This window comes from Lotus japonicus, chromosome 1, assembly GCF_012489685.1.
Source record: "Lotus japonicus ecotype B-129 chromosome 1, LjGifu_v1.2".
Lineage (NCBI taxonomy): Eukaryota > Viridiplantae > Streptophyta > Magnoliopsida > Fabales > Fabaceae > Lotus > Lotus japonicus.
The window spans coordinates 103,700,094-103,724,401 of NC_080041.1; the positions used below are offsets into that span (position 1 = coordinate 103,700,094).

The window sequence follows — 24,308 nt, forward strand, 5'->3', positions numbered from 1 at the left end:
CGCCTCCATTATACCTCAGACCCTCGGCCATCACCCTCTGCCACCCCCACCGTGACGCTCTTCCCTCGACCTTTAGCCTCATTCGACCCACCATGACGCTCTTCCTTCGGCTTTGTCTCATTTCCTTGGTCACCCTCACCCTATTCCTTAGGCCGCTGACACTTCGTCGCCCCCATGACGCTCTTCCCTTGACCCTCACCCTCCGTCTCCCCCACCATGACGATATTCCCTGAACCCTCACCCTCTGTCACCCCCATCGTGACACTCTTCCCTCGAACCTCACCCTCTGTCGCTCCCACCGTGATGATCTTCCCTCGAATCTCACCCTTTGTCTCTCGTACCATGTCGTTTTTCCCTCAGTCTTGTCTCATTTCCTCCACCTACCTCACCCTATTCCCATGGTTTCTCACTCTCCCCCACCCTCATGATGCTATTTCCTCAGCCCCACCCTAAGTCGCCCTCGTGACACTCTTCCCTTGGCCACTCACACTCTGCCGCTCCCACCATGACGCTCTTCCCCCGTCACCCTCACCCTATCCCTTTGTCCATTCACACTTTACCACCCCCTTTGTGACGTTCTTCCCTTCGCCTTATCTCATTTCCTCCACCGCTATCACTTATCCCCATGCCAACTCACACTTTGTAGCCTCCAACATGACACTCTTTCCTCAACGTTGTCGTTCTTCCTCCGCCACCCTCACCCTATCCCTTTGTCCTCGCTCACACACCACCGTGAATGCATTAATGACCATAGGGACCCACCAATCCCACAACTAAAGCAGGAGGAGCAGGTATGCTTGTGTTTTAATTCAAATTTTGTTATGACTTGTTGCATTAGGAGGATTTTAGGGCTAAATTGCATGCCTTAGGATGTTATTGTTTGTCATGTTAATAATTGATTTAATAGGAGAGTGAATCGAACAAGGTGTCGTTGAGGGCAAATGTGAAGTTGAAACTATGAAGTTTGAGGAAGCTGTGAAGCCAAAGAAGGAGAATTTAATAAGCATTGGGGCCTTGGTTGAGGTTAGAAGTGATGAAGATGGTTTCTAAGGAGCTTGGTTTTCTACCACCATTATCGAGGAAATGGGAGTGGGCTAATTGCCTTGTTGAGTACCAGAACCTCATGGTTGTTGTTGTGTAACATCATTTTATATTTTTCAAGTTATATTTCTTTATGATTTGATTTGAAATTGTGTATTATAATTAGACGTTAAGTTCTTATATTATGTTTTATGTTGCGTAAATTAATTAGCTTTAACTTGTTGTTAGTAATTGTCAGGGTAAAGTTGGTGATGACGTGCATTATTTTCTAAGGGTTAACACTTAGCTTCAACCCGGCCCTTTTACTGCTGACCCCGATGCAGACGCTAAAACTCATGCAACATCGGTTTTTAGTCATTAGCGTCGGCTTTCAGTCGACTCTAATAATTAGCGTATTTTATTTAGTGACTCAAGTAAATGACTTCATTCTTAATTTAGTTGAGACACTCTAAAAAGCTCTTAATGATTGTTATTAAGAGGTTGAGAATGAGATAGTCCTTATACAAGTCATCTTACCACTAACCCACGTCCTTATACAGGCCACTACAATCATGACTATTAATGTCTTCTCACTCCTAGTCAGCTCAGAAGATTTATTTGTTTGATCTTCCTTGTATCGTCTAGCTCATTGTAGCAATTGCTCCTTTTTAAAAAAAGAGAGGACCCATATCCAATATTCCGGGTGACAAAAATCTAGTTTCTAAGTAAAATTCTAATAATATCATTGATTTGAAACCTAAGTTAACGTTTTTGCCCATAAGTCTGTCTAGATGCACAATTCTTCTTCAAGCCACTAATTTACCCTCATCAAGCCAACGGTTGATTCTTATACTTCGGCTAATATCTCAATGGCTAACTCTTATGCCACAACCAACATGCCTCTTTGGATGACCTTTATGGCCATTACATATTGTTTGCATGTCAACAAAAATGTAATTGATGACTTGATGTTAATTAGCTTGGTTTAGCTTCTCATTTTGATGCAAGGGCCTGGGTGTTGTTCGTACCATGAGACAATAATTGTCCTCTTGAATCTTTTCATGATGTCTAAAGATAAGAAATTCCAAATTATATTCTTAAGGTTGTCTATATCGGTTGGTTTTAGTCGGATCCAGGCTAAAATAGTCGATTTGATCAGGTAAAAATATCATAACATCAGATCTGCCACATATCGATTAGTGGCTATGGGTTGTTCGGGTTCGATTTGCACGGATCACTGTTTTGTCGGGTGGGTTTATACGGATTGTTAATCCAGAAAAAATTCACAAAGAAAAAAGAAGATGCACTACGAAGCTCCTCCTTGACGGTGCATGACTGTGACATAAAATAGAACTCTACTTAGATACATCTCACTCATCTAAATGAAGGAACTCTGAGACAAAACCTCACTAGCTTTCAAGAACTCATTAGATTTTTTATTGTTAAAGATAGGAGAAAAGTTTGAGAGAGGAGACAAGTCAAACAACAAATTTAGTAGTGGAGTAATGTGAAGTTGTGAACCATTTAGATAGATTTGAGGAAAGATATGTCAATTGGTCGGTTTCGGCTGGACTGGGGTTAAAATAGTCGGTTTTTTCGCATGAAAAGCCTCAAAACACGAAGACCCGCTACCAACCGATTAGTGACTACAAAATACAGATTGTTTGAATTCAATTTCTCAAATAACGATTTTATCGGATGAATTAAATTTAGGTCGGTAATAATTTTTGGAGAGCTCTATCAATTATACTAGAACTAGGGAATTGGGTTTGGCACCCCACCTATTGGGTTTGGCACCCCACTTTATTCAATACGGGAATTAAATTTCCGTATTCAATACGGAATTTAAAATTCCGTATTTTTTTATATGCAATGAATGGTTGAAAATGTGCCACATATGCTTAAATACAGTACGGTTTTTTAAGTTCCGTATTATTTATATTAAATACGGAACTTTAAATACCGTATTAAATAAAGTGGGGTGCGAAACTCAATAAATGGAGTACCAAACCTAATTCCCCTAGAACTAGATCGATCAAACACGTTTTGAGCATGCAAATTTGGATTTACCTTGTTCAAACCTAGATGGTGTAAACACAGATTTGTATGCTCTGTAAACAGTCATATCACAACCAGGCATAAGTCATATCACGTGCTTAACAAAGAAGCCTATGAAATACTGATTTATTAGTCAGTTCAATGGCAATAAAGCCGGCTGTGACATGTGACACTCTTTTGTATATTGTCCTCATGACAATGTATAGGTTCAATTGATTGGTTAACGTGGTAGTAGATATATCCACTATTTGAAGACCGAGTTGTTATGCACAGTTTGAAAGAGTTTATTTGAGTTTATATGATAGCATAAGTTCTTATGTCAGTGTTTAGAATAGCTTATGCAAACAGCTTATGGCCTACCATAAGCTGTTTTGAGCTTATTTTCATAAGTTATTCAGAATAACTTATGAAAAATAGCTTATTATTATATATAACTTATTTTCAATTTATTTCAATATATTTTAAAATAGCTTATAAATAAGCGCCTATGAACGCTTATGACTTAAACTGTGTCACCGAAAATATTTTATCAAATTTTTAGTGATAAAAATGATTGTACTTTTAAATTACGCCCAAGAAATTAATAGACTCATTTTAGTTTTAGTCCATCTATTTCAAAACTAACTGCACCTATTTTTTAATCCACATAATTTGAAAATAAGGTAGCATTAATTCTTTCTGTTGAAAAAAATTTGTATACTTATCGTATGATGTAGAAGATCACTTGTTTTTTTTTTTTGTATTTGTTACTCACTAATAAAATTTGTGATCTGTGAGAAATTATCATTGGGTCAACAACCCCGCCAATTGCATTTTGGAATGATAAAAATATACATGTTTCACAATTTCTAGCAAAAATAATTGTCCTCTTGAATCTTTCATTGATGCTTGATGCTCATGTAGAAAAAAATAATCCATTGTCATATAAGGTCTATATGGATTACCCGCAATGATTCAATTTCAAATTCAACGAGAATTTGCATTCAGAATATTGTTCAGTTGGTTAATATAATTCTCGTTCATCTAGGACATATATTTTATACAATATTCAGGACATTGTGTAGAACATACAAGCAAGAATGATCACAGTTAAACGTGTTTTTAAGTCAACTAAACAATAAAACACAATAACACAAGGAATCGTTAACCTAGTTCGGTCCAACGTCACCTACGTCTGGAGGGTTTTCACCCAAGAAAGAAAATTCACTATTACTAATTTAGGAACAACTGATCTTACAAGAACTCCTTGTTCAAAGCCTTACAACCTAAACACTACCCAATGTATTTATACTTAGTACTCCTACTAAGTATGAGAACTCCTCTCACTTTCTCTCAATCACTCACCATAGTGATTGAATCACAAGTTACAATGTAGATGAGATTACAACTCAACTAAATAACAACAACTCAATGCTTATGTTTGGAACGGCAACACTTAAGTTGATTACAAAAACACAAGAAAGACTCACAAAGTAAACCCTACTAGCACAAGCAATACAACTAGCAATCCGTGCAGCAGCTAGGGTTTCTTGCACAACTTAAATAGATGTTCTACGAGCCTTGTCTTCAAAGGGTTGAACATCACAAAGTCCATGTAGTAAACCTTGGAACAAATCTTGAAAAGATCTTCTTCTAATTGTACAAAACAGAACCAAAACTTCTTAATTAATAGGCTCACATCGAATTAATCTTATTCCTCTAAATAGATTAATTCTTCCATATACTCAGAAGATATGCACAACTTGAAACGCGTAAGGTCACCACAAGAACTTCTGACTATCCATCATGAAAAACACACGACAACCTAGTAGCACAATGTTCTGCCAACTGCTAGCACATTCGGTCGCACATCAGACAAAACAAGTTGTTTCGCACACCATGCTACACATTCATACTAGCACATATTGTTTAGACAAAATGCATCCAATCACTAAACAAAATAATACTCAACAGTTAAGTTAAGATTTTGGTGGTTGTTGACTCAGGGATATAGAGTTAGTTTCTTAGGGTTTTTAGGATATCTTAGTGAGTAGGTTGTGTTAATTTATCTTTTTTAGTTTATTTCTAAGCATTTTTACCCTTTTTCTTGGTTTAATTCTGCAAGTCTACTAGGGTGGCCGCCATGAGCATAACTAACATGATTGTGCTGGAACTTTAGGGGTGCATCCGTTAGTGAACACCAAGGCGCAACAAAGCTAATACATTATGGGCGCATTCGCGTTGATTCCTTGTGGCGCGACCGCATTGCAACTCTAATATACGTAAGTCAAATTTTTACATTTTGTTGGTAACTTCTACACAATGGAACACATTGGAGGAAAATTTGAGAGGCTTTGGAGCCTTGCTTGGGAAATGATGCAAAGAATCCATGACAATGTGAGGTAGTGTGGAGATGCATGGGAAAGGGTAAGTAGATGGGTGAGGGTACGACTCATAGGTGAAGCATAGGGAGGGGTGATGCGAGGTGGAGGGTAAGTGGACAAGTGAGGGTGTGACGTAGAGGTGAAGGACAAAGAGAAGGAGATCAAGGTTTATGGTGGGGTGAGGTGCAAATCAAACACGTTAGGGTTGGAATGGGTAAAAGAAGAGGCTATCTCTTATAGATTCATACCAGAACCGCGATGATTTTCAAAAAAAAATTAAATCGAAGTCCAAAAATTCCGTGAGTAAGAACTACCGTTTTGAGTAAAAAATTCACTGGGAGGAATCCTTCCAGTAGTATCGGTCATTTATCCCACTTTCCTCCAATTCTTATTTGTACAAATGGTATTTCAAACTTGGAGGTTCGTTGATAGAGGCTTGACAGAAGAACTTTTTAAGCTGGACCCTTCGAGGAGAGAGAACCCATGTCTGTCAGCCTAGGTTATCGATAGACAGAAAAATCATGGTATGCACTTCCGATTAAGTAAAAAGTAAAAAATATAGAATCAAGACAGATTGAGATGACCCAAGAATTTCGCTAAGTCCATCTTGTTATGATAGAAACGAATAAGAACAACCCAACATTGGTTCACAATCAATAACACCAAAACTAGGTGCAAAGAACTAACCAGACTTACCTAGTGGATAAATCAGGAACAAATCGTTCATTTGAAAAAATGGAAACCCTTCTTATTAAATGACCATGATACTTCCCAAAAATCCGCAGGGCATAGGGGGGGGGGGTGTCATAAGCGTCCAATATAAAAGATTGAAAAATCATCGCAAACCCTCACCTAAATTAAATGATCAGTGATTGATTACAAATATCTATAATCCGGTTCCGATAGCTAATCTTACCCAGGTCGTAGCACCTCTTTGTTGCATTCCATTTAGGATTAGGGATAGGCGTAATCAGACCTGCTTACAAAAGATTTTCTTTGTGCGGCGGTAAAAAAAACATGCTTCCTTCGGGGGTGGGCTTTGTAGGAGTTGGGCGAGATGCAAGCAGGATACTTAACGCGTTAGCTACTGCATTGCACGAGTCGATACGCGTTATGGCTCAACCCTCTTCCTTATTAGCTACGGATTCTCCGGGCAACCCCCCTTTGTGAGGAGGCACGCCTTTTCCCGAAGTTACGAGGCTCGCACCGGGTAAATCCTTAACCCTTCCCCCTCTTACTAAGGGTCAAGATCTGGTTGAAGAGGAAGAGAGAGTTGCAACAATAGGTACCAGTTTGACTTGGGAGGGTGGTGAAGAAGATAATCAAATCGCACCATCTCTATAATAAGTGAATGCCTCTTTTTCTCCCGAGGTTGTGGGTTCTATTTCTCAATCTTTTCGACCCGGGTTCCATAGAGCTTTTGGTTTTTCATGTTGTCAAAGAGTTGAACAATTAAATTAGATGGCGAGTGCCCCGGATACCGTCATTGCTTCTTCTCCTGGAAAAGAAGTTCACGACCCGTAGGAGTTTAATTACATAAGTTTCAACCTGGAATTTTTATTAAAAAACCATTTAGGGTTTTTCTCATGTGTTGGACTGGGCCGCACAAACAGATATGCAGTGTAACACTTGTGTCAGTTGAGTTCATATCTCGCTGGAATTTTTCCTTTCCATCCAAACTCGACTGTCATCACCCGCATGAGTCCATTTTTGACTTATTTTTATCCACCAATCGACTAAACCCAATCGCCTTATGCTCTTCAGGTTTAGGCTTTTCGGGTTGGAAGGTGATCCATGGGCATTCCTAGATACATGAACTAGTCTTCGTCCCCATTTTCTGTCTTCATTCGTTGGGCTTAATTAATACTCCCCCCGTTCCTATTTAATTGTCCCCTTTGAAGAAATTTTTTTGTTCCTATTTAACTGTTCACTTAGCATTTCAATAGAGCATTAAATTATGGTTTTACAACAAATGTCCTTGTCAGTACAATAAATGAGGACTGAGGAGAGATAACACATACTTTAAAGGGTAAAATAGAAAAATAATCCTCACTTTTTTCTAAAAATCAACAAAATTTAATCACACTCTTAATATGTGTGCCTCCACTCAATGTGGACAGTTAAATAGGAACGAAGGGAGTATGTCTTTAGTACACCACCAAAAGAGGCCATGTATCGGTACGCCACTTGTAACATGTAAACCTCAACTTGTAACTATGTTTAATGGAGTTGTAATTTGGTTTTGTCTAGGGTCTTCACAAGAAAAATGTTTTCTCCCTAACTTAGCTGTGAAATAGCTGCAAATCCGCTTAAAAGTTAGCAACTGTATATGTGTAGTTAGTTCACAGATATTTTGTAACCAATTCACTTAGTGTAAGTTCACCGCTAGCTATTAAAGTGGTTGACAGTATAACAACCTCATTCCGTAACAATTTTTGAAAGAGTTTGATTCATTCAAGCGTAATTTTTTCTTTCATCTCATTTCAACTCAATTTTTCAACCTAACTATTTATCTCACATTTCTTTATCAATCACACTACTAATCATATCTCTTATTCCAATCTCATTCCATATTTTCTTGGTGTACAAAACACTTATTGTTTCTGAAAAACAAGTTGTATGATCTCATCGGGATCCACTCCAATATGTACTTGATTATTTTTTGTTTTCGTCCAATTCTTGTAACCAATTTTTTGTGATTCTAAAATCTTCTTGACTTTCAATTAAAATAATGAAACCCTACTTGATCTTACCTCAAATATTGACCTATCTCATCCGTATCTACTGATTCCTTTTCAATATATTAGAAATTTCAAAACCTACACCAATATCTGAACAAAAGTTTTATTTTAAAAAAGTCAACAAAACTTTATAATTAAATGAAAATTGAGTTTAAGATGTGTAACCATAGATTGCTAGCTTGGTACAACCATATTTTATTTGGCTTAACTACAGAAGAGCCGCTGTGCATGGAAAGATCAAATTGGTTAGATTATTGATGTGCAAGTTTGAAAAGGAACACACACGACCACATGGAAAAAGTGGAGCATCACGAGGGTCCTTTATTTTAATAGGGCATGGACTAGGACTAACTAATTAAGCAATCCATCTACATCAGCTTAATTCTCCAACAAAGCAAAAGGTTCCCAGAAGCTTTATCCCCCATCAAATTGGCACATGATATTCTCATCAAAGTCTCCACTAATTACCATGTTCTAAAGGCAGCAAGTAAAACACGACTTTGAAGTTTTATTTAGGGTAAACGAGATTCATTAGGAGAAACCAAATAAAATAATGTATGATTATGGGAATTAGTGGTTTTGGAGCATGCGGAGGGATTTTAATCTTTACGTGCAATGGCTCAAATTAAGTTCATCTAGTTTCAAAATTAAACCAATTTCATCCAAATGTGAATTTGCCATCCAATAAAATTGGAAAAAATTAGCATATATTACAATATTTTATACAAATGAAAGAAACCATCTTTTTTTAAGGGGAGAAACCATCTTAAATTGTCATTCATATAAAAAAATTGTGATCCATATCAGCTACTTCTTTCGTTTATTGTTGGATGTTAAAGTTAACAACTGAACTAAATTTATTTAATTTTAAAAGTAGTGCTTTAATTTGAGAATGGCTAAAGCTATAGGGACTAAAAAATAACACATTTCTAAAACTTTAGGGATCAAAAGTATACTTAAGCCAAAACATAATTTTTTTTTAGTACATCGGAAAGAATTAAATTCACGTTGATAAAACTAAATAAAAATTATAATTGCTTGTACAGTACTTATGAAAAAAAATTGAATAAAATTCTTTTTATGAATTGATATAAAAATTTTGCTCACATTACATTCAACTAATAATTATACAAATATTAATATCTATGTTTGGAAACTCTTTCACAATTAATTCAAAAGCAATAATTAATTATGACAAAAAGCTTTAGTGACTAGCTTTTAGATTTTAAAATTGATTTTAGTTAAAGAGAATCATATAAACCTGCAAGAACTCATTAGGTAGAAATTAATAATTATAATTTCTGTTTTTTAATAAAAAGACACAGAATTGAAAGAAAATTGATTTTAAGAATAAAGCAGATTTGTAAGGGAGCTGAAACTAGAATCATATTCACATTCAAATTAAAGGAGGTCTCCCAAGATGGTGTGACCGTTAAAAAAGGGACAAACCATGTTAGAGAGGCATATTGAATTCTTGATTCCATTAAGTCACATGAGAAGACAGCCTTTCAAATCTTACATGTGTAAGTATACGCTTGTAGATAGAATATCCCAAGTTCCCAACCACTTAACCATTTAAACACTAGTATATTATTTTCTTTTCTTGATCATGATACGTGTTTCCTTTACATTTTCATTAGACAATTCCAATAATTGAATCATACAATTCTCATTCCCGGTGCGTTAATGGAAATAATTAGATAAGACGAAGATCGATGAGAAGGAACTCTTTTTTTTTTTTTTGAAACAAAGGATCGGAACTTGACAAGTGATAAAATAAATAGCTAAATTATCATACGTGTAAGATTGTGAAACTGGTTAGTTGAATAATTGCAAAGCATTTTAATTTTCTGACATTCTTTTTTAAAGGAGCATGCATAAAGTTGACATCAATAATAGTTGTCACGTGTACTAAGCATTATATATGTATTTATCTTACATAAATTTTTATTTTTACTTTCCTTAATCCATCTATATATTGACGAATATTAATAAAAAATAAAACATTTACAAAAATGTGGCATAATAAAACAAATATATTACTTGCTCTGTCTCTAATTATAACATTCATTATAGACACTTAATGTCCTTTTAGTAAATGTAGTAATTATTTTCCGATGTATCAGGAAAAAAATAGTAAATGTAGTAATGTTTTTTCAACACTCATCAATGTATTAATTAGAAACATATATGAAATATTGTATAAATTTTTCAATACAGTAATGAACTTCATATTTACTTAATAAGCGTAATTGTTTTATAATGTCTTATAAGAATGGAGGGAGTACTTTTTCTTAGGCATCTTTGTTTCCCAATTGATTTAACACAATAGACGTTCAATCTAATATAATGTACTTATAAATTTTCTTTCTACTGTTATTTTCTTTAAAAAATTCTTTCTATTTTTATTTTTTAGTGCATGGGGATAGACATTTACATCTTTGTGAATTCATTCACTAATATGCACTTTCCCTTTTTGTTGTTTAGTCCTTAGATAAAGTTAATCTTTACTTTTTTTTCTGAAAAAAAAAATCTATATTAATATAAAGATGAGGAAATATTCACGATATACACCTTTCTCAAAGAGATCAAAAAGTTAATCGATCTTTACTTAAGGCGGAGCTTACATCGATCCACAAAGGCCTATTGCATACTTGGGAACTTGGCTTCTGCCAAGTCGTGTGCTACACAGACTGTCTTGAGATACAGTGGGTGATTACGAATAACAGTGAGGTGCAAAATCAATGGCACGGAGAGGATGTTCTAGAGGTTAGAGCACTGCTAGCTAGAACTTGGAATGTCTCAATTATACATGTTCCCCGGGAGAGAAACGTTGTTGCTGATGCGCTTGCGAGACTTGCGATCCACGAATCATGGGATTGGAAAATTTGGAATCTACCGTCGTTAGAGGTGGTGCCTCTGCTTTGCAGAGATTTAGGGCCTGTTTGATTCTGTTTTTGTTTTATTGTTTTCAAAAATTGTTCTACAAATCAGTTTTAAAAAATTGTTTTTGAGAATGAAGTAAATAAAAAATCTGTTTGATGATTCTATTTTGAAAACTGTTTTGGGAATGAAAACACAAAAAAAATCTGCTTGTGGTAAATGTGTTTTTAAAGCATGTTTTGAAAATTATAAATTAAAAAACTTGATAAAAAAATTCCATTTTGGATTTTTCTTTAATCCATCAACGCCTCTCATCCAGTCTCCACCGTTGTCAGTGTTTAATGGCCCAAACATCCAACCAAAAAATCCTAGGTTCTTCTACCTCTCAAAACTTTCTTCATCCAGCACTTAGCGCCTATGCAAGGCAAACGTGCGTATTCATGTGGTAGGTGCCTGGTTGCCATCAAAGTAAAAGCAAAAATTGTTGGGAAAATTAGCACCTAACCAAAATCAAACTTACAGCGAATATAGATCAATAAAATTATAAAAGAAGAAAACTTTAGAAGAGAAAAAGGACGAACAGATTGGAATTCGTTGCAGAGATTTTTTATTTGCAGAACATGGGTTTCTTGGTGATGGATTGGAAACGATATTGGAAACGATAGACGAGTCTGGGTATAGGTGATACTGATTGGCTTATTTCCAAGTAGTGCTCCCGAGTCCCACATCGTATAAGGATGTTTACTTCATTACTGTATCCAGTAATTACAAGAGTGCCATTAATGAAAATGTTGTTCTCCGTGTTTTTGAAAAAACACCAAAACAGAAAACAAAAACATATTTTAATTGTTCTGATTTTTCTGTTTTAAAAACAAAAAAATAGGAAACTGTTTTTTAATTAATTATGAGAAAACAACTTTATCAAACAAGTTTTTTTGTTTTTAAATTTTATAAAACAGAAAACTGTTTTTAAAAACAGAAATCAAACAGGCCCTTAGTTTTTTAGTTTGTTTTCTGTTTTTTCATTCATGATGTAACAAAAAAACAATCATGCATTCATGTTGTTAGGCACTTCTGCAAATGTGTGCATATATATATATATATATATATATATATATATATATATATATATATATATATATATATATATATATATATATATATACCAAGTTATGGGCCTGGAAAATATGGTCCCGGCCCATTTGATCTTTTATTGTTGTGAGTGCCTTTGCATTTGTGGTGAGAGTTTTACCATTCTTGCACCAACACTAGTTCCAGCAGTGTCGGATGCTACTTAGGTAATATTATGGAGGTGATGAAAAAGAAGAAGAGTGAAATTAAAGGAGGGAAATAATCGATGCTTGGACTTGGATGGTTGGGAGGCTGAGGGAGATGCTTTGGAATTAGAGGTACGATTGTGAACTGTGGGTGATAAGGTGGAAGCATTGTTTGGCCAAAGAAGATGTTTAAAACTAAGTGATTTTCTCAGCATATGTCACTTGGGTCATGTCCTACTGGGCTATTTTTTCTCTGTTCTACAATTTTTGTTAAACAAATTGCAATTGCATCCTTTTCTTATTTATTAAAGGCTTAATTCTCAAATTAGTCCCTGTCTTTGTTTCGCCGTCTGAACCAGGTCCCTGATCGGAAAAATTTGTGCAAAAAGTCCCTATGAATGAAAATCGTTTGGGGCAAGTCCTCGCCGGAGCCCGGAGCTCCGGCGAGTGATGAAGTGGCGTGATGACTAGATAAAAACTGATGACATGGCATTAAATAAAATTAAAAAAAAATTAATTAATTTACCATTTAATAACCTAAATTAACTTGATTTAATCCTCAATTAACCCACTTGATTTAATCATCAATTAACCCACTTAAACATATACCCCCAACCTTTTTCCTAATTACCCTCAATTCCCAATCCCAATCCCAATCCCAATTTCGTTCACCTGTTGAAATTAGGGTTCATCCCATGTTCTTCACATCTGAGTGTTTGATTTCATCTCTTCATCCCATCTTCTTCACATATTCGTTCGATCCTCTTCACTGAGTCACGTTCCTCTTCCCTGAGTCGCGTTTTTCTCTTCCCTGAGTCGAGGTTCTTCTCTTCGAGTTTCAGAATCAGTCGCGTTCGATCCTCTTCAAGTCGCGTTCTTCCAGTCGCCTTCTTCTCTGTCGCGTTCGATCCTCTTCATGTCGTTCGTTCCTCTTCCCTGATAAGCGTTCCTCTCCTTTCAGATTTCTCCTTTCAGATTCCCTGAGTCGCGTTCCTCTCACAAACCATGAATTCTTCATCTGCTTCTTCATCTCGCACAAGGTCGAAGACAATCACTGCAGGTGGAAGTGCTAGATGTCAATGTGGTCTTCCTCTGATCATTTACACTGCTGGTACTCGACATAACTCGGATAGGAGATTTCTCAGATGCAGAAATTGGCAAGTAAGTGTATGGCCTTCCAAAATGAGTTTAAGCTTGTGTTTGTTGAAAAATCTGTAACTAAAATGTATTCTTGTGGCAGCTTCCACATAATTGTGGTTTCTTTTTTTGGATTGATGATCCATATGAGGGAAGAGATGCAGTTCAGGGAAGAGATGCAGTTGAAGGTCATGCAATGAGTTATAATTCTGAGATTGGGAATTCAAACTCTGTTAATGTTAATGTTGTTTCTGATTTGAACAAAAAGATTAAGAAGCTCAAGATGAAGCTTGAAGTTGAAAGATTCCAGAAGAAGCTCTCATGTTTCTTTACTCTGGTTGCTGTGACAGTATCAATATGGTGTTTCTGTATGAGAAAGGGTTGAAAGAAGGATTTGAAAGAAGGCTGCATGTTGAAAGAAAGCCTTGAAAGAATTAGTTTAAGGCCTTAGTTTAATTATGTTTGGTTATCTATCTAGACTTGTCTGTTGTTAATGGCATTTTCAAGCCTTCATTTTGTCTGTTGTTAATGGCATGTCCAAGCCTTCATTTTGTCTGTTGTTAATGGCATGTGCAAGCCTTCATTTTGTTTGTTGTTAATGGCATGTTCAAGCCTTCATGTTCCATCTTGTGTACTATCAGAAAGTATTTTGTGTATGTTCCATGTACTGAATGTAATGAAAAGGAGTTGTTAATGGCATGTTCAAGGCTGTATGTTCCATCTTGTGTACTATCAGGAAGTATTTTGTGTATGTTCCCATGTACTAAAAATAGCTAAAAATATCCAACCAACATAGACAATTAAATAGATGAGTGTAAACCATCAATGCATAAGGAGGAGTTAAAGTACCCCAATTGTCATTGTTTACAGAAGGATAAAGATAGCTAAAAGCATTTAAAATGCATTTCAAATCCAGCAAGTTAGTGGCCAAAGTAAGTGGTCCACCAAAACCCATTAATATTACAAAACATTCGACCATCCTAGTGGCCATGTGGTCCACATTCAACTACTTAAGAAAGAAAAATAAAGAACCATGTGAACCATGTCAGATCTTGATTCCCTCACACAAAAAGCTATCCCTTCCCACTCTCAAAAAGTAATTCCCTTCATCCAAAGCAAGGTCAAGAAGATTCTCCCACAGTTTTGTCCAAGTCAACGCTGCACTGTGTTGGTAAAGTGTCTTCAACAACTTGTTGATCTCCTGAAGCCATGGGAAAATCATTTCCTGTAACAGCTGCAGCCCCATCTACTGTCCTGGAAGTCCCAGATGCAGTCCCAACTTGGAGGATAGAAGCAGAAGTGCTTGCAGCTCCATGATTCCTTGTCACAGTATATCCTTGACTCCAATTTTGAACCTCAGATCTTGGAGCATCATGGACTTTTTCCTTCTGGAATTAAAGGTAGGCTTTTTCATACAAGATTCTAGGAAATTAAGATGAAAATAGATCCAAATAGATATGAGATCGAATAATACCCCTTTTCCAGAAGTAAGAGGTACTGGGGCAGGTGCAGTGAGATTATTGCTTGGCTCCCTGATAACAATACCAGGAAGAGAAGGAGCAGGAGCTTGAAATATGGGGATGATTTCAGGGTTGTTCTTACATTTGTTTTTATAGTGCCCATACTGCTTGCATCTACTGCATTTCTTAAAACCCTTTTTCTGCAAAACATATTAAACATTTTTTAAAGCTTTTTGACATCATCAAATAAGGCATATAAATACAACAAGAAAATCTTTGGTTTGTTACCTTTGTTTTCTTTTGATTCTCAGCAGGTCCATCATTCTGTCCATCCTCAGGTCCATCATTTTGTGGTTCAGCCTCAGGTACATCATTTTGTGGTCCATCCTCAGCTCCATCATTCCCAGCAGGTTGGTCTTCCTGAATAGGGTTCTTACAGGTCTTCTTATTGTGCCCGTATTGCTTGCACCTGCTGTACTTCCAAGCTGCACCCCCTCTCTTTAATTTACTTGGATTAAGATCATCACATGGGTCTCTTCTCCTCAATTTCTTGGGCCTACCAGCTCTTCTCTTATACAATGGTGGCATAATGCATACAGGATCATGTGGAGTAACAATCCACTGGTTAGGTCCAGGTAATGGTGTGACAAAATTCTCATATGTTGCTCTATAAGCAGCCCTCTGGTAGCACTCATGTACATAGGCCTTTGGATCATGGCCATGAAAAGAAATTGCAGCCACTGCATGTCTGCATGGAAAGCCATTCAACTGCCAGAAATTACAGCAACAAGTCCTATCCCTCAAGTTGATAACATGTCTCTCCAAAGTGATTAGATGGCGAACCTCAAACATTAGAACACCAACAGCCCTAGTGACCCAGTTCTTACTGTGGTCAACCTCATGTGATATCCTCTTCAATGACCTAGGCATGATTTGTCCAGGATGCTTGTTCAGCTTCTCCATCATTGCTGGGAACCTTCCCATGACATAGGTCCTAATCCACTCCATCATGGTTAGGATAGGTTTGTCTCTGGCCAATATAATTGCAGAATTGAAGGCTTCTGATAGGTTGTTCATAACCACATCACATCTAGAGAACCAACTAAAAGCATGTCTGCACCAGCTTGAAGTTGGCTTCTCCATCAACCAGTGGAAAGCAACTTCGTTATGCTCCTTTATTAGTTGCATTTTTTCTTTCCAAGCTACTTCATATGTAGCCTTGGCAGCAGCCATCATTAGGTCCCTTAGAAGCACACCACCTCCAAATTTAGTTTTCATGTTTGCATAAAGATGCCTTACACATAGTCTATGTTCAACACCTTGCAGCATATCTTCTTTGAAGACCTCCATCAATCCCTGTAATCATTTTAATTACATTAGGATAGGTAGAGTTAATGACAAAAATGAGTTTACTTATGACAATAAGATCACAATTACCTTTTGTTGATCGGAGATAAATACCCATCTGCTTGATCTTGTGGGGTCTATGTCATCCATCAAAAGCTCCATAAACCATCTCCAACTATCTTTGGTTTCAGATTCAACAACAGCAAAGGCTAGAGGGAAATACTGCTCGTTTGCATCTCTACCAACTGCTGCCAACAGTATCCCTCCATGTTTAGTCTTGAGATGGCATCCATCCAAGCCTATGAATGGCCTGCATCCAGCTAGAAACCCTCTTTTACAGCCATCCAAGCACATATAATATCTGCTGAATCTAGGAAACAATGTGGTTCTGGGTGATTCAAAGCTCATCTTGCATGTGTTTCCTGCTGACCTTGCTCTCAATTCATTACTAAATCTCCACAAGAGGGTATACTGTAATTCAACAGCACCTTCAACCTCTTCAGTTGCCAACTGTTTGCCTTTCCATGCTCTGTATCTGGTTATACCAGTCCCAAGGTTAACTCTGAAGTCATCTACAATTTCATTGGTGCTGATTTTGTTGACTGTCCTGACTGTATTCAACAGCTTCTTCTTCACCCACTTTATATTTGCAGACTTATTATCAAACACTCTAGCACATGTGTGGTTATCAACTAGAGTTTTGATTCTGTAAGATTTCTTGTTACCAACCTTGCTACACAGAATGAGCCATGGACAATCATCACTTCTACACGCCACCCTGCACCTAATGCTATCATTTTTCAGGAATTTGTATTCTCTGCCATTCGTTACACAAACATCAGTTAGAGCTTCCTTGAACTGATCAAGGGATGCAAAGTCCATTCCAAGAATGAATTTGAAATCTGGGCCCAAACGCTCCTCCACAAACTTTGGGTATCTTCTCCTAGGAACATCTTCCATCTCAGAATCAGTTGCCACACTTTCCAAATCTTCACTCTCATACCCTCCATCAAAGTCAGGGTCATCCCCAAAAGCCATCCCCATACCATCAGCAGACCTACCATTAAGCATTTGTGTGATATGCTTATTCAACAAATCCTCTGCCTCTGCAAAAGCTGGGTTCGTTAATTCATCTTCTTGTTGAAGGTCTCTTTCTTCTTCACTATCCTCAAGTCTAATGCCTTGATTAGACACATCACTCTGATCATCATCTCCATCAATAACTTTTGGAATATTATTGTCGGATTCAACCAAGTTTTCAGGAACAACCTGGACTTAGGCACATTTTCAGGAACAACCTGGACTTCAGGCACAATTTCATCAACAGCTGGAGCCATTGGAGCACTCAAATTTTCAGGCACATTTTCAGCAACCTGCAAAGATTCAGACACTGTAACATCAGGAGCAATCCCATTTTCAGGAACATTTTCATCAATTGGAAACTGAGAATGAAGAGTGACTTCACCATGCAAGTCCTCATCATCAGAAATAACAACTAGGCTTGGCTTGCCCAAGTTATTTGATTTCCTCACCACAGCTTGTAACCGGTGGGACCTTCTAACAGTTTTCATCTTTGTTGGTTGAGCCTTCTTCTTTCTAGCTTTCTCTTTTTCATTCACCACAGAAGGTACAATTGGTTCAAAATTTCTAACATGCATTGAGAGTGGCTCTTTTGACAGATTTTCAACAAACAAGACACCTTCACCCTTTGAAGCAGCAATCGTAGCCATTTCCAGTGCATCAGAATCAGATTTGTAAGGCCTGAACACTTCTTTAGGAACATCCTCAGTAGTGTCAATGTATGACCACCACAAATTAAACTCCTTGTATCCCAGCTCTTTGATCATGTCAACAGTGTCAATGTATGACCATCTATCTTCATCTTGATCAGGAAAAACACTTCGACCACCACCAAAATAATGGCAGTAAGGGGAGGTTCCAAACCAACCACCATGGCGAACAATGAAGGTAAACACCATCCTGCAAATCCCCTAAATAGCAAGTGAACATTAATCCCTAAAATAGAAACCCAAAGAATCATTCCACAGCAATGCACTCGAAACCCACCCCAAAACCAGCCCCAAAACCCACCCCAAAACCAGACCCAAAACCCATCGAGCATGCAAACCCCAACCCATCCCTGAGTCGAGCATGAAAACCCCCCAAAACCCATCGACCATGAAAACCACAACGACAAAACCCATCTCAGAATAACCCCAAAACCCATCGAGAATGAAAAACCCCAAAACCCATCTCAGAATAAGCTTAATCAAAAGGAATAATCACCATAATAATCAACACAATGCTTAATCGAGAGTTGAGTTGTCTACTTACTTCACACTTTGCCAAATCGAACAGGAAAGAAATGTATATCCACTTTGCCAGAAGAACGAACGAACGCACAGGAAGGATTGGACTTAGGTTTCTCAGATGAACTTAGGTTCTCACATGAAAAGTTAAGAATGCAGATGAACTTAGGTTCTCACATGAAAAGTTAAGAATGCAGATGAACTTAGGAAATGGAATTGGGATTGGGTTTAGGAATTGAGGGTAATAAGTGGGTAATTAGGAAAAGGTTTGGGGAAATATGCTTAAGTTTGTTAATTGAGGATTAAAACAAATTAGTTTATGTTTAATTTAATGTTAAAATAATTTTTTTTTAATGCCATGTCATCAGTTTTTATCTAGTCATCACGCCACTTCATCACTCGCCGGAGCTCCGGGCTCCGGCGAGGACTTGCCCCAAACGATTTTCATTCATAGGGACTTTTTGCACAAATTTTTCCGATCAGGGACCTGGTTCAGACGGCGAAACAAAGACAGGGACTAATTTGAGAATTAAGCCTTTATTAAAAGCAAGGAAAAAGGTTTAGAGAAAGTCAAATCTTGTAAAACACAAAAATGTATTATAATAAGAGGATACAAATCCATCAAAGATGACATGTAGTTTTCAAAACAAAACAAAAAAATCCTTCCATATCGCTACTTTTCTTTTGGAACAACTATATACCTTGGATTGTGTACATTGATATTCAAGTTGACATTTTCACCATTTAGGTTGAGAAGAGGCTGAAACACTATCAATAACCTGAAGGTAAAAGCTCCAAAATTCACTGCTTTCCCTGATGCTTTCCTGACCAATTGGGTGTTCCTCAACATACTTTTGCATATTGTCAGCATTTGCCAAACCTTCTAGATATTGCCGCATATCGCCTTCAACCGCTGCCATAAATCATATATTTTATTAGTTAACCATTCTATGAGCTTTAGAGATATTTACCCTAATAGATATTTCAACAAGAAAATAAGCAAATAAAATGTTTTTGAATCTGAAAGCATAGGGAAACACTTGGGTAGGCTTATAAGTGTGCCATATATCTATCACAATAAAATTTGTTTTATCTTCCTTTATCCCATGGCCACAATGAGATTCAAGCCAAATGTTAGAAGAAAGCTAAATAAAATACTATTTGAAGTATATAAGAGAGCAGTAAAGAACCAAATAAATATTCAAGTCTGCCTAGTCCATTAGCAAAGGAAAGTGAAAGTGATTGTTAGATACGAAATTTCATGATATACATTAAACATACATCTTAGGGGTTATTAACCTCCGTTAATGTTTGTGGTTATTAAAAAATTAAACATTAGTAATGTGTATGTAAAATGTATAACTGCCAAATTTTGTATGATGATAAGTGCCTCATTAGCAAAATTTAGAAAACCTCATGCAAACTCTATTGACTTCATAATTATGAATGCTATTATGTCATTTTGTATCATACGTCATACCTAGTGAATTGTCGTTCTGATTCTCAAATTTGTATGTATGCGGAAAGACTGAGGTGCGTGGCTACAATGATTTATTAAAACAATCAACAAGTTAGTAAATGAAATATTATATAATATGCTAAAAGAAAAAAATAAGGTTTGTTTATTTACAGGATTAAGCAATGCTTTGTAGGGAGAATCATCCAATAGTAATGTATTTGATTCATTATAATATCCCTTCTCCCACTGAGCACTAGGATCAGAATTCTCCCAAATTTTCCTCAAATCCTTGAAAACCAAAGTCTTGTGCTTGTTTTCAAGAGTTTTGAAACTTGTTTCAGTACAATAAGAATGGCCCTGTCAATAATATGTAGAATAGGATGAAATTAGACCATGCTTTCTAAGTTATACCAAATTACCAACAACCAAATAGGTTTAAAAACTAATGAATGCATCAATCAATATAGAATCACCATACCTTTGCTTGATAAAATGATATTCCATGTAAGCATCTATAAGACTTCCAAGTTGATCAAATGTATGTTTTGTAAACAAAACAAAAAAACAGAGGCGAAAATAGAGAAATTCATATTTAAAATCAATTTCCATGATAAGTGGCAAGTTCTGATAGAACTAGACCATAAATAATGAAGAAAATAGGAGAAATAGAGAAGAAAACAAAGATATTTAATTCATAGAATTGTAGTTATAATTTCTGACTTTCAAGAGATCAGAATCTGTCCTGCAACTGAATTACAATTCCAGAATGCATTCCCTAACAAGATGGCTTAATTTTCACTATCAATATCACAATGGAATAGCACTGAAGAAATGCAACAGAAAACCTGAATAATCCCTGAATGAAATAAGTATGAAGTACACTATCAAGTACATGAAAATTAATGTCAGCCATGAAACAACATACATTCTGTACCAAGTTTAGTAAAACAGGTTGTCTAGAGGACAAAAAGTTTCAAAATGAGGAACAGAAAATTTTCATCTTGGAAATCAAAGAAAATGGATAAAGTGCTTACCCAACAAAACAGCAACCTCTGTTTCATGTTTCCCATCAAATAATCAATGACATTGTCGACATTTTTCCTACAAAAATCACAGGACCAAAAAGTTAACAAGCTGCAGCTAATTATTTGCTCACAAATCACAATATCAAAGATCCATAGAAAATGAGGGGCAGCTACTGAATATAAATGCAGACAAAGTGACATTTAACATAACAATGTTCAAGTTGAGGTGTACTTACTGGGTTCTGGAAGACCACACACCCACTTCAAAATTCTCGAAACAGAAGTTAAGAAACTCAAGATAATAAGGCCTCTTGAATACTGAAATGAAAGACAAACAGAATAAACAATGAGTAAACAGTACATAAGAGTCAAAGCAGTATTGTTAATCATGGATCGCAGAAAATAGCAGAAAGCCAAATATCCTCTATGTCAAGCCTGCGGAAAATAGCGGCAGATAGCAGATAATAGTGAACCCTCAAAGCGCTACAATAGTGCCACGATATCCGTTATTTGACAACACAGTAAAAGTATGCATAGTTAATTCAAAACAGAACAAGTTAGGTATTACTCACTTGCTTTCCTTGCTATGGTTGCATCTGCTTTTTTATGCTTTGGAGGGGGAGAGACTATGTCTACTAGAAGCCCATTCACATCAAGAACAAGAAGCTTTTTCTTCAAACATCTAATGGGTCTTTCAACTGAAGAAATTTGCAGCTTTTTTGGCTGATTTTCTTCCATTTCATTTATGGAAGTTATAGATAATTTGCTCACTTTGACACTAATTACTTCATCATTCACTATTTTCTCCATCTTAAATTGATGATCCAGGGAACCCTGCAATTGTTGTATATATATGACAACATTGTTAGTATACTCAGCTCCCAATGATTTATAGCATGTTTTGTTGCCCCATTGTCTATGTGCTAATGGATTATGAAAATATGGATATCAAGAGATTCAAAAGGTAACATATTGTATAAGTATTACAGAAAAACAAGCTAACAACAACAAATATAATTTAATAATGGATCAGGATTACAAAAAAAATATAATTACTGATAAGAAAAGTTAAAACTCCAGTTGTTCCATTGGTCTAAACTTTAAAGAGGAGACAAGAAAAACCTTGTAGTGTTCTATCTCTCCATTAATTGACTGGCATCTTCAATATTTAGAACCATGCCAGCCCCTTCAATTCACTTGCTCTGTTCAGCTATCCAAGTAAGTGCATATGAGAGTATCTTCAAGGTTTCATAATTGATTATGAAAAAAGGAGGAAATAAATCCAAACATACTAGAATTGAGAAGGTAGTGGCGCTTTAAGGTATCAAGTCTTAGATAAGCTAGCAAAACCTTCAATCAAGAAATTCATTCTATGCTTGTCGATTAATATATAATATATATCCCTAATAATTGGATGACACTACACGATCATTAGAATGTAAAATCTTAATAACTAAAACATTGAAAAGAAAAAAAATTGTATATTAAATTATTGGTGACAAAAGATTTTTTTAAATGTTCACCCACATGAAAAATGGATATATTTTTTGGACAGTTAATAGGCTTTTAAATAAGCTAATTGGTCAGGTCAAACCTTAAAATTTGGCCTATAATAAGTCAAATTTGAGGTCACACAAAGCCTCACCTGATCTATATCCACTATAGGTAGGAAGTTAATTTTTGTGGTCTCTTCAAAAGATCGTCTTGTTTGGTTTTTTCCCTTTCGCTGGTTGTCTCTTTGGGGATCTTTGGTTCTTTGGGCTATTGTTTGGTTCTTCTTGGGATTGGTTGTTTTGTTGGCTTGTTTCATTGCCAATCTCTTTATAGATTGTGCTTATTCAATAAATAAAAATTGCTATCGGAAAAAAAAACCAGAGTTTTAAATATCAAACAAAGATGACAATGTAGACACGCAACAAATTTTGGAAAGGGAGGAGAAACTTGACGCGCGATCTTTGCTACAGGAGTTGAATATAGTAAGGTATGAAGAAGACCAATAAAATCAGAAAGTCAAACAAACAAAAAACGAATTTTGAGGTTGATTAGGAAAAGAAATCGAATTGGAATTGAAGAACAACACAGGAAAATCCAACAGACTTATGAAGCATAAATAAACACAAACACATAAACAAGTGAGAATTGCTAGAATTGAAGTCCAAGAAACACAGTTCCAAGTCCAACTAATAGCAAAGACGCATATACATAGAAACAACCCCATAAACACAAGTCTTAGCGAGAAGCTTCAACATACAAGGATCAATATTTTTTTATTGTGACAGGTCAAAATATAACATGAGAGTTCATATATATCACAAGTTCATACTATATAAAATGGCAGAAAGACAGTAGATAAGTGCTTAAGTTTCAATTAAACTTACTTGGGATTAAGCAAATTCCTGCGAGAGCTAGCCAGACAAAGTCTCTACAAAACTCTGCAACTTTGAAAGAAACAAGGAGAATGACTTCTTTCTTCTTGACTTGTAAACGAAAGAAATAGGAAATAAAAAAATACAAAAAAAAAAGAAAGCATGGACCCTTATGCTTCAAGGTTGTTGGTTGTTGATTAGGAATAGTTTAGAGAAGCGGAAAAATTCAGAAACGATGTGAGTTATGATATACTCATATTATTATTTCTCTTTTATCTCATTTCCACCTTCTTCATCTTCATATCTCTCTTACTTTCCTATCTTATTATTAGTCATATCTCTCACTTCTTTTCATTTTATTTTTTTCTCTCTCAAAAAAAATGGAGGCGTATGAGGTGACATCAAAACATTTTTGCGATGTAAGTGGACAACTGAAAAGTTCAGTGTATTTATTAAAGTTCGTAGCTGTCTCTAAATTTATTTTAGGTATACAATAGTTTTTTGAATATTAAATTATTTTAAAATATATATGAAATTAATTTTTTTAGTAAATTATACTTCACTACTAAGGTTTCCAAGTATAACACTAAACTTCAAACTTATTTAAATATTACACTCTACCTTATTCACTACACCTACGAATTTTGTTACCAATTTTTTCACTAAGATTTTTTTGTAAAATTTGCTTCAATTTTGTGCAAAATTCTTGCAAATCTATATCAACAAGTAGTCCACAAATAATTAGTTTTATTTTCTCCAATTTTGCCTTTTAATTTTTTTAGTCTTTCCTTTTCTACTACTTATTATATGAGTTTTCAAATTTGTTATGCAAGGGTAATTGAAATTTAGTTTGTTTTATATTA

The 24,308-nt window shown here is 35.9% G+C and overlaps 3 protein-coding genes across 5 annotated transcripts; 1 reads left to right on the top strand and 2 right to left on the bottom strand.

Moving 5' to 3' along the window:
• Window positions 1-13,347: 13,347 nt before the first annotated feature.
• Window positions 13,348-13,864, top strand: LOC130716228 (uncharacterized). Its single transcript, XM_057566437.1, has 2 exons — window positions 13,348-13,503; window positions 13,583-13,864. Exons 1-2 carry the CDS (start codon window positions 13,348-13,350, stop codon window positions 13,862-13,864), a joined length of 438 nt encoding a protein of 145 aa, XP_057422420.1.
• A 412-nt stretch (window positions 13,865-14,276) lies between these two features.
• Window positions 14,277-17,358, bottom strand: LOC130728622 (uncharacterized). The gene is made up of 4 exons (XM_057580139.1): window positions 16,377-17,358; window positions 15,228-16,295; window positions 14,954-15,139; window positions 14,277-14,867 (listed from the first exon to the last, which is right to left on the bottom strand). Exons 1-4 carry the CDS (start codon window positions 17,355-17,357, stop codon window positions 14,601-14,603), a joined length of 2,502 nt encoding a protein of 833 aa, XP_057436122.1. The 5' UTR covers window position 17,358; the 3' UTR covers window positions 14,277-14,600.
• A 1,814-nt stretch (window positions 17,359-19,172) lies between these two features.
• On the bottom strand, window positions 19,173-23,668 carry LOC130728623 (uncharacterized). Of its 3 annotated transcripts, XM_057580141.1 has the most exons (9): window positions 23,458-23,668; window positions 22,202-22,289; window positions 21,652-21,913; window positions 21,316-21,397; window positions 21,089-21,155; window positions 20,533-20,574; window positions 20,226-20,411; window positions 20,076-20,136; window positions 19,173-19,508 (listed from the first exon to the last, which is right to left on the bottom strand). In XM_057580141.1, exons 3-9 carry the CDS (start codon window positions 21,887-21,889, stop codon window positions 19,333-19,335), a joined length of 852 nt encoding a protein of 283 aa, XP_057436124.1. In that variant the 5' UTR covers window positions 21,890-21,913; window positions 22,202-22,289; window positions 23,458-23,668; the 3' UTR covers window positions 19,173-19,332. The 3 variants fall into 3 exon arrangements, with proteins under 3 accessions (XP_057436124.1, XP_057436123.1, XP_057436125.1); XM_057580140.1 differs by lacking the exon at window positions 22,202-22,289 and having other exon boundaries at window positions 23,458-23,665; XM_057580142.1 differs by lacking the exons at window positions 20,533-20,574; window positions 22,202-22,289 and having other exon boundaries at window positions 23,458-23,659.
• Between the last annotated feature and the right edge of the window lie 640 nt (window positions 23,669-24,308).